At 34.4% G+C, this 10,217-nt stretch overlaps 1 protein-coding gene across 1 annotated transcript; it reads right to left on the bottom strand.

Annotated features, from left to right (window-relative positions):
- Positions 1 to 6,822: 6,822 nt before the first annotated feature.
- Positions 6,823 to 10,005, bottom strand: LOC131675234 (E3 SUMO-protein ligase ZBED1-like). Its single transcript, XM_058954141.1, has 7 exons — positions 9,981 to 10,005; positions 9,670 to 9,792; positions 9,026 to 9,224; positions 8,659 to 8,956; positions 8,531 to 8,570; positions 8,106 to 8,462; positions 6,823 to 8,027 (listed from the first exon to the last, which is right to left on the bottom strand). The coding sequence occupies exons 1-7, from the start codon at positions 10,003 to 10,005 to the stop codon at positions 6,823 to 6,825; spliced, it is 2,247 nt and encodes a 748-aa protein (XP_058810124.1).
- Positions 10,006 to 10,217: the final 212 nt, after the last annotated feature.

The following is a 10,217-nucleotide window of genomic DNA, read 5'->3' as shown; positions in this document are numbered from 1 at the left end:
ACATCAAAACTGTAGGTAGCCCGAAGCGCCTCTGTGCTACGTTCCCACAAAATCGGTAACTAGTCACGTTACCCACCATAAACTGGGTTTGGGCTGGCTATCGCTAGTCTCAAACCGCTATAGAGCCCTCGCTATCCTTGCCTACTCTGTAGTGTGTAGGAGTCTCCCTCAATACTTTGCAAAGGACCTATCCATCCTGCTTGATAGCGTCAGTATTCGGCGCTCAAGTCGTCGTCTGCTATCGACATTTGAGTATTGAGTTCACTGAACTGAAGCATGGAACCATTCCTTTACCATCCTTACCCAGGGGATGCTAAATTCACTAAACGTGACCTCATTCTCCACAGATCAAATTTCGACTTTTTAGGACTGGACACGCGGCCTGCTGCTAAATTACAAAGCTCATAAATGGATTAAGAGAGCGGCTCGCGAAAAGCTGACTCCATTACTGTACATGTCCAGTTTTTATCAAATTCCTAACTAGATTAACCCTGTTGCATTTGTGAGGTGTCGCTCTGTCTCATATATAATTTCAGCCATCAACTTATGGTTTATTTTAAACTGAATTTTTCTGGAACTCGTGTCTCCGCCCAATCCTCCTTTCCATTGTTCACTTGCGACTTCGATTGTTCTTGTTCTTATTCTTATGTCTATTTTTATTTTTATCTTTGTTTTCTTATTCTTATTTTGTTTTATACTCTTAACTTTTAACGTTCTTATATATCTTTTATTACCTTTACTTTTATTATTCACCTTCATTTCTCGGCGGTCTGCGATACCGAAATTTCTAATCATTTTTTGCGTTAAGCTTAAGTTATTTTATCTTGTTTTTAAATTTTATCTATTTATCTTATCATTTTATTCTTTTTTTTATAATTATCTTTTTTAATTATTTTTGACCTTTGTTATGGTCCACGTACAGCTTTATTTGTTTTGTTTTTATCTTATCTTACGTTATCTTATTTTATACTATTCAGTTGTTAATTGTTTTTAGTTCTTGTTCTCACTTTTATTTTCTTTATATTTTTATTCGTTCAATTACGTAAATCTTATCAGTCTCCTTTCATCTCATTATTTCCTCTAATTTTATATCATCAATAAGTAAATGTGCGCTACCCAATTATTTTGTCATTATTCAAAATTTTTTATTGTTATGATTTTATGTATTTTATCAAATAGTCGGATGGGATTCCACCCCATTAACGAAATAAAGCAGTAATCTAATCTAATCCTCCTGCCACAACCTATCTTCTCTCCTTAGGCTGCTGTCACTCTTCTTTTTTCTTTTTTCTCTCTTTCTTTTTCTTTTCTCTTCCTTTTCCAGATTAACTCTAGTATCCATGCTAGATTTTCCTCCCTCTTATTATTGTCTTATTCTATGTTTTATCTTTTCTTCCACTTATTTCACATTTTTCTACAATATGCTTCCTATTTTCCTCTGCCCTTTCACATAATCTGCACATTTTCTTTGCTTCTCCTTCCCAATATCTGCTTGCTCTTGTCTCGTTTCCTAATCTAATTCTTTCACTCACATGCAACCCTTTTATTCTTTCTTTTCCTTGCATTTTACTTAGCATACTATTTTCCATTTTGTTTATTATTTTGTTCCATCCTCCAAGATACCTTGATTCTTCTATTTTCTTATCTATTTCTTCTTTTTCCACTTTCTTTAGATCTTCTCTTACCTCTTCCTAGAATTCCTCTTTATTTTCTTCTCTTTCTTTCCTTTCTCTGTATCTCTTACTTTTTTCTAGCCTTTTCCTTCTTTTCCACTTTTCCTCTTTTTTGCAATCCTACACTTATCCCTATTAATTAAATGTCTCCATACTTCTTTTATTATCGTTTCATCTTTAGCTGCCTTTGCTTTTCTTTTGTACTTCATTGCTCTTTCTAGTGCCATTTCTGCTAGCTCTCCCGTATCTGTTTCTCATCTTACTAAGTAACTTAGTGTCGTCCTGTACAGTTTTAAAATCCATTTTATATATTTTACCTGAACTTTTTCCATTTCTTCATATCTTTTTCATCCCCATATCTCTGCTCCATACATGATGAGACTTTTCACCAGGGCATCAAATAACCCCATTCTTAGAATGCAATTTTCTTCGAAGAGTCTTTCTCCTATTCCCTAAAGTCTACCTATCCCTGTGTTTATCTTTCCTTTCGTTCTTTTGATGTGCTTTTTATTCCCATTGTTCCTGCTGACCAAGTATCCTAGCTAATTATATTTCTTTACCATTTCTATTCTCTCTCCTTTTTACTCAAATTTCTCTTCTGTTCCTCTTCCTTCACCTTTCTTTCATTTCCTCACTTTTGATTTTCAACATTCAGCTCTAGTTCTCTCTCCATTAGAAATTTTTCTAAATTTACCAGCATTTGCCTCATTCCTTTCTCCTCTTTTGCCATCAATACTATATCGTCCGCGTACCCTATTGTCCTACATCCTTTTCCTTCCTTGCACCACTCGTCTCTTTTGCACCTGTTTCATTTTTTCTTCCAGTCTCGTGAAGGCAAGGTTAAAAAGCGATGTGCTCAAAGGGCACCCTTGCCTTACTCCTTTATACCTTTTAAATTCCGCCACTTCTTTTCCATTTATTTTGATTTTGCACTCTGTTCTACTATATATTTTCTATATCAAATCCTATATCTTTCTCCTTTTAATCTAGTCGAATGCCGCTCTCGTATCTGCAAAGAATATCAATACTTTTCCTTCTTCCTCTTTTGTTTCCTTTTCTATGAGATTCTAACACATATATCGCATCTATTATTCCTGTTATTCTTCTGAATTCCATTTGTGTATCGCTTAATATCCTTTTTTCTTCTATTTCTTTATTAAATCTACTACTCAAAATGTTCGTATATATTTTTTATCCTGAATCCATTAATGTTATTCCTCTGTAGTTCTCTACTTCTTTCTTGTTTCCCTTCTTGAAGACTGGCAAAATAATTCTACTCCTTCATTCTTCTGAGTATTCTTTTCTGTCTCATATCTTGTTCAAACAAACCGTAAGATTCCTTGTAAGCTCTGTTTTTCTTTCCTTCCACGCTTCATTTGGAATTTCATCTTTCCCAGTAGCTTTTTTCCGTTTCATATCGTTAATTATCCTATTCTTCTATCTTTTTTTCTTCTTTTTCAATCTTTGCTCTTCCTTGTTCTTCTTTCTCTTCCTTCCTCTCTTTCTCTTCTAGTTATTTCTTAAAGTGATCTCTTCTATCTACTGTCCTTTTTCTATACTTTCGTCTATCCCTTTCCTCTTCTTATTATAGTTGTTTACTTGCTTCCAGAGTATCGTCCTTGTTTTGTCTTCTGTTATTTTCTTTACTAGACTTCTTCCCTCCTCTTGTTTTGCTTCCGTTATTGCTTTTCTATACTCTTTCCTCGGTTCTACGTAGCCTTCTTTATCGAATTTTGTTTTTTTTATCTCCTGCATCTTTTTACTCTGCACACATCATTCTACCATCTTTTCCTTGATCCTCTTTTTTTTTTATTTTTTTTTTATTGTTAGTGCGTTTGTTATTCTAAATGTCATATCCTTCCATGTTTCTGTTCGTTGTACCGCCCCTATCCACCTTTTATATTCTCTTACTCCTTCTGCACTTCAGTCAATTAACTTTTTCTCTTTCTCTTTTTTCTCCAGTTCTTCCCATCTACTTTTTGCCAATTCTACCTTTATTATCATAAAATTTGATTTGTGCCTCTCTCCTATCTTCATTTTTTTGACCTCTTTCACTTTCTCTTCATTCTCTATTACGTAGTCTATTCATCTTGCCCTTTATATATGTTAGCTCGCCCTTCTCGTCCTCATTCTTTCTTCCGTTTATTATTGTTATTCTATCCTCTCCTATCCATCTTATCATATCCTTTCCTTCTGCGTCATTTTTTCATCTTTTACCTTTTTCTCGTCCTTTCCTTTCTTTTCTTCCCATCTTCTGCCTTCCTTTCCCATTTTCGCTTTGAAGTCCCCTCCTATTATCATTATCCCGTCTCCTATTTCTTCCGCAACTTCCTTTAATATTTCATAGTTTTCCTTTCTTCTATGTCTCATATACACTGTTGCTATTGTAATATCCTTTTTCTCTATCTCTATTTTCCCTACCGCTACCTCTTCCGTCATCCCTTTCCTCCATTTCTCCCTAATGCTTCCTTTCTGCTTTCTCGCTGGCATTATACAGCCTTTTTTGCTTTCTCTTCTCTCCACTCTATATTATATCCCTTTAGCCGTTTTTCCACCATTTTACCCTCTCTTTCTTGTTTTATTCATATTTCCGTAAGTTCCACTATCTCGTGTTGTCTGATGTATTCTCAGTCTTCTTGGAAGTTATAAGACCTCGCGAGAAGTTCCGCTTCTGACTTGGATATTAAAGGTCAACTGATACGGCAGAGGCATCTTATAAGCTGTCTTTACGTCAGTAGGCTGCAGAGCGAGAGAGCAGGGAGATTTAGTTCACATAGTACCAATACGCGCGCGCCGGGGTCAGAAAAGTGAGGGAGTGCCCTTGAGAGGAGAGGATGAGTTGGGCCGCCGCTAGGCTGCGAATTGTGTTTGTTTTTCTATTCTCTCATTCCTCACTCTATCTGTTCTCAAGTGAACATCTCAGTTTTAGAGCTTTGTAAAAACTTTTCTACGATAATTGTTATTAGTTGCATGCATTATTTCCTTGGAAATATTTTTAGTCATTACATTTTAAACAGGATTTTTCTCGTTTAAGACCAGGGTTTTTATGCCATACGTCCTTTATTTATCTTCAAAAATCAAATTAATATATATATATATGTGAATTTTTCGACTTTAATTATTATTTCTGCTCAATTATCCCCAACACTACCACCTTCCTTCCTCTTCCATTCTTAGCCCATTACGTCATACTTTCACTTCTTCCCCTCTTACTCTTCTTTTCTTCGCCATTCTCCGCACTTCTTCCTTTATCATCCTATGCTTCCACGTCCAATCTTGATCTATAGAGACTTTCCTTTCCCCTAATCGACTTTTTCTTTTTATTATACCCTCCTTTTGTTCCCATGTACTACACCTTACTTACCACATTTTGTCCTCTTCTTCCATCTTGCCTATCTGCCCCTCCTTTCTGTAGCTTTTTCTCTATTTGCCTTAAACTCACTATTTCTCCCTGTATTTCTATATTTTTTTTTAGCCACTCCACATCCCCTTTCCTGTCTTATTTCAGCACTCTTTCTATGTCTGTAATTATTATATTATTCTTTCTGCTTTTCCATATCATTTTTTCAGCCAGAATTTATACCTCTCTTCTTGTTTCCGCATTTCAGCCCTCCTCTCTTTCCTCTTCTTTGTTTTTGTCCACTATTTTTTCTATTTTCTCTCTTATTTCTCTCATCTCTTCTCTCCAATTCTTCCTCTTCTTTCTTTATTCCTTCTTCAATTCCTTTACCATTATTTTTCATCTTTCTTCTCTTCTTCTATCTTTCCTTTTCAATCTTTTTATCACTCCTTTTATAGTTTCCTTTATTTCCTTTCTGTCTTCTTCTGCCTCTCTTAGCACCATCATTACTTCCATCAGGACTTCTCCTACCTTATCCTCTTCCTTCCTGTCTCCTCTTCTCTTATTGTTATGTCCATTTCTTCCGTCATCTCTGATTCCCTTCCGCTCTCTTTGCACTCACTTCTACACTTCTTCCTTGGCTGGTTATCCCCTTCACTTATCTCCTCTTCTTTTTGACCTTCCTTCACTTTCCCCTCTCGTTTATTTTTTTACGCCTATCATTTCTTTCTTTTCTATTTTCCCCGCTTCCCGTCGCAAACATCTTCAATGCCATTGCCTTCGTCGTCTCCCGCTCCCCTCCGTCCCTACTCTTGCTTTCTCTTTTTCCTGTGTCGCGGGCTTAACTTTCACACTACTCTCTCCTCTACTTTTCCCGCTCTTTTCCTTTTTCTATTCCTAACCTTATCTGCTTTTCCCTTCCTTTTTTTGTTATTTCTTACCTTTTATTTTGCCTCCTCCTTTTTTGTTTATCTTCCTCTTTTCCCAACTCTCCCTCTCTACCCACAACTCAATCTCACTCTCCACTAGGGATCGGCGATTCCTCCAAAAAGAATCGAGTACTCAGAATCGATTCTCAGTACAGCGCCGTAAAGAATCGATACTGAAGAATCGATTGACCACGAAAAGAATCGAGGAATCGAGTAGGAATCAAAATTTTTCTAAAATTTGAAATTCAAATTTCTCGCTCTCCAAGATGACCGCTTTTCAAATGAATTTGAATAAATATTGATTTATATTTATTTTTTAGAAAATAAAAGGAATATACAAAATTCATTTGGTTATATTTAATAAATATTTTACTGAAAAACGCATGTCCAACCACTCTAACAGCAATGGCCTCGTGTTTTTTTTAGATATTTTCTCGTTCTATATAGATGCATATACCTCAAAATTGCAGGTAACTGTTTCTCACTTGATACTGAAAAAAATTAAACATAGAAATTCTTTAATTTAATTATCTTTATTAAATACAATCCAGCACCAGCATTTTTAATCAAAAAATAGATGCACATGAAATGTATCATAAATAAGTGGTGAAAAATGAGAAAGGAAAGCAATGAAGGGATATCCAATCTCATTATGTTAAAATGTTAATAAATTTTAATATCCTAAAGAAATGAGAAATGAATGAATCATACTCAACCCCGCAATAAATAGTATAAATATTAAATATATAAAACAGCACGCATTCATGCAAACACAAGATTTATTTTAAGAACGATTGACTATATATTAAATATGAATGATTATCATGATATGATAAAACTCCAAATACCATGACATAAAAGCAAGATTAGGCAAAACAAACTACCAATCAGCTACGCCAAACGAACTCAAAAAAGTTAACATATTTAAGTGCATACCAGTTAATCGGTTTCGTAAGTCATTTTTAATATTTCCAGCTAATGAAAATAATCTTTCGCAGGGTATAGATGTAGCGAGTATCGTCACTTTTTGTAAAGCAATTTTGCTTAACTCTGGATATGCTGCGCTGTTCTTTTTCCAATAAATTAAAATATTTTCCTTATTGTCGGCTAAAGGTGCATGCATATAATGTTCAAGTTCCCAGTGATATTTTTGTATATCCTGCCTATGAAAATGTGCGTCTTGCTGCTTCTGTTGTTGACTGTTAATTAAAGATGTGTGATAACTCCAAATATTTTTTATGTTACTTGAGGAAGTTAAGGGTTCAGCACGTGAACTAACAGCTTTCATTGATGCTCCATTGTTAGAGGATACAGTTTCTTGCAATAACTTATTAATTTTAGTTAAGGTCCTAGAGGCACATTGTATTTTTTGAAAGTGGAGTTTTTTAAACCTCGGATCCAAAATAGTGGCTGCAGCCAACATAGGAGTCGACTCTAAGTAAGACAGTCTTTTCTGGACGTTCATCAATACTATATCCTTGAAACTCTTACCGATTGCTGTAGATGGCTGATATTCTTCAAGCACATGCACCATGCAATTGACCATAGGAATAGCTAAATTACAGGTAGCGTGCTTTTCAGTACTTAAATCCGTAATTATCTGTCGTATAGGTATCATAATATTGAGAACATCGCTAAGCACCTCAACTTCCCTTCTATTTAATGGATCCCTACCATTTTTCACTTGTTTCAAAGCATTATACATGTAATTCTCTAATAGGAGATATCTCTCTATCATGTCAACTGTTGACGTAAATCTTGTATCCATGTCTTGGATTATTTTTAGTGGAGTTTCATTGATATGAATTGCTTCTTGATCACCCGATGCCTCTGTTGATCTTTGTTTATGACGGTCAATATCTTCTTGTTGTCCTTTTATCAGCTCGTCAGAAGCAGGACCGCATTTCCTAATACTTGTTATAATAGTTTTCAACTTGCAAATTATTTCATCTAATTGTTTCTCACTGTCTATTGAGTCAGGTAAAATGTGAGCAGCCCTGTGAACTAAACAAATAATATGTTTATCCTTGCCAACAAGATCTTCAGCTGCTTTCGAAATATTTGCGCCCCCGTCAGTAATAAGAGCTGAGATTTTATTTAATTTTATTTCAAAATCTTCAAATATTTTTTCAAAACACTTTTTTAGATGATCTGATGTATGACGTTCATGCAAAGGTACACATCCTAGACGAAAAGATTGCATTTCACTATCATTTTGTGTAACGTCAAAATAGTGAATGGTTACTCCCAAGTAACTTTTCGTTGATTGATCAGTCCAAATGTCAGCTGTCAAAGAATACGATGTTATTTCTTTGAGCTTATCTACCATTGCTTTGTGTAATACTGCATATCGAGCTTCCAATCTCCTAGTTATGGTTTTTGCCGAAGGAACTTTGTACAAGGGTGCTACCGTTCTCATTAAGTATCGAAACCCTTCACATTCTACTATGGAAATGGGACGCATACCTTTGCAAATCATGAACAAAACGGCATTTGTCAAATCTTCAGCCTTCTTTCCCCCTAAAAAATTTTATAAACCTCTTATAACTATATATTATAAATTGTGCTTTCAACTGTCAGTATCTTACCTTGAAATGACTCGATCTTTTTGAAAGCAGTGGAGATATTCTAAAAATAACGTATTTTATGACAATCGATAATACATTTGAAATTAAATAATATTACAGTAATACCCTGTAATTTTTTCTCGACTTACAGGTGTGAATGAAGTACAACGTTTCTCACTAGATTGTACTGAATTAACCATAGTAGTGGTAGCTTTTCTTTTTAATGAATTTGATGTTCCAGTTGACACAACATTCTTTGGTGATTTACCTTGTGTGGGATTGTAGAGGAGTGGATGCACGTTAGTCAGATGTTTAATCATGTTAGACGTATTGCCACAGTCTTTGAATTTTTTAAAACAATATGAGCATTTCAAGTACTCTCCGTCTTTATCCTTGACTTTTGTCGCGTGATTCCAAATTCCACTTTTGTGTTTTTCAACTTTTTCGCTGAAATATTTTGTAAATTAATGTGCATTGTAGCTAGATTTATGTTAATCAAATTTATATTGTACATACTTTGTTTTGTTTTTGGTTTGGGAGTCATTGCTAACACTAGCTACATCATTTTGATTGACACTAGCTACATCATTTTGATTGACAACTGACTCATAATTGAAATCATCACCATGAGAAATCATTCCAATAGAAGTATGAGTAGAAGTAGATGGACTCAATGCTTTCAATGGTTCAGAAAAAGAATCATTATTCGTTTTGCCTATGAAAATAAAGTACATGTAATCGAATAAAAATAGCTTGGAATGTTCTAGTAATATCAATAATAAAAGTTCTCAAAGCAATATTACTCACTACGTTCACTAGTAATATAAGTATTCACTCTATTTGAATTTGAAGTAACAGGGTAGATGATTTGTCCTTTTGGTATTGCAAATGAGTTATCGTATTCCCCATCAGGGTCAGTTGATAATTTTACTCTCCCACTGCAGAAAAGGGAAAAATAATAATATTCGATATTTCAAATAAAATAAGAAATCTACTACACACTATTCAAGATCATCTAGAGATCTCCATAATGCAGTTAATTCTTCCCTTCTTGTAGATAATGTTTTCTTATGTAACTTTCAGTAAAAGCGTCATTGCCTGAAAAATTAGTAAAAAAAATGAATTTACTAATGAATTTCATAATACACGTGCGAACTCACGTTTTAAACGAAGGTAATCTTGTAGATTCAAATCGTCAATTGAAAAAGGTGGCAAGTGTACATCATTTAGTTTTACATAAATACTAAATCTTGTTGTGTTTGGGGGTGGCGTCCTTGTTCTTCCTATATAAACAAAATTGAAAAATCACTGTAAATAACAATGCAGAATCACCGCATGATCCGACATAACCTCAATATCAAACGCCAAAACTTCAATGAAAACTTACGCTATGAAATAATTATTACTAATTAACATGCATCACATATTAAATGATTGTACTATAAACTATAAATACAATAATTATTCTTACCCGATTCAAAGTCTGAAAAAGACATTACGAATGTCACTGTAGTTTCATGGATACTATGTAGAGTATTGTAGAGCAGTAACTAATTAGAATAGTAGCACTAAACCTCAATTTTAATCGAATTATCACAAATACAATCACAGATTGTTCAACAATATAGTGCTACACGTAGACGCAATGAAAACAGTTATGAATAATGATAGAGCTATCCAACAGAAACTTTCCCACACTTTCCCGCGT

The sequence above is a fragment of the Phymastichus coffea genome, unplaced genomic scaffold (genome assembly GCF_024137745.1).
Source record: "Phymastichus coffea isolate CEN01 unplaced genomic scaffold, Cenicafe_Pcof_1.1 PCOF00017, whole genome shotgun sequence".
Taxonomy (NCBI): domain Eukaryota; kingdom Metazoa; phylum Arthropoda; class Insecta; order Hymenoptera; family Eulophidae; genus Phymastichus; species Phymastichus coffea.
Note: the sequence above shows the minus strand (reverse complement) of the source record. Positions and strands in the feature narration are given on the sequence as shown.

Bases quoted from the DNA above. Each gene is read 5' to 3' on its own strand.
- LOC131675234 (XM_058954141.1), bottom strand. From the start codon at position 10,005: ATGTCTTTTTCAGACTTTGAATCGG. The intron at 9,793-9,980 runs GTAAGAATAATT...TTGTTTATATAG, and splicing joins TTTTTCAGACTTTGAATCGG to GAAGAACAAGGACGCCACCC. The intron at 9,225-9,669 runs GTGAGTTCGCAC...TTATTTTCATAG, and splicing joins AGATTACCTTCGTTTAAAAC to GCAAAACGAATAATGATTCT.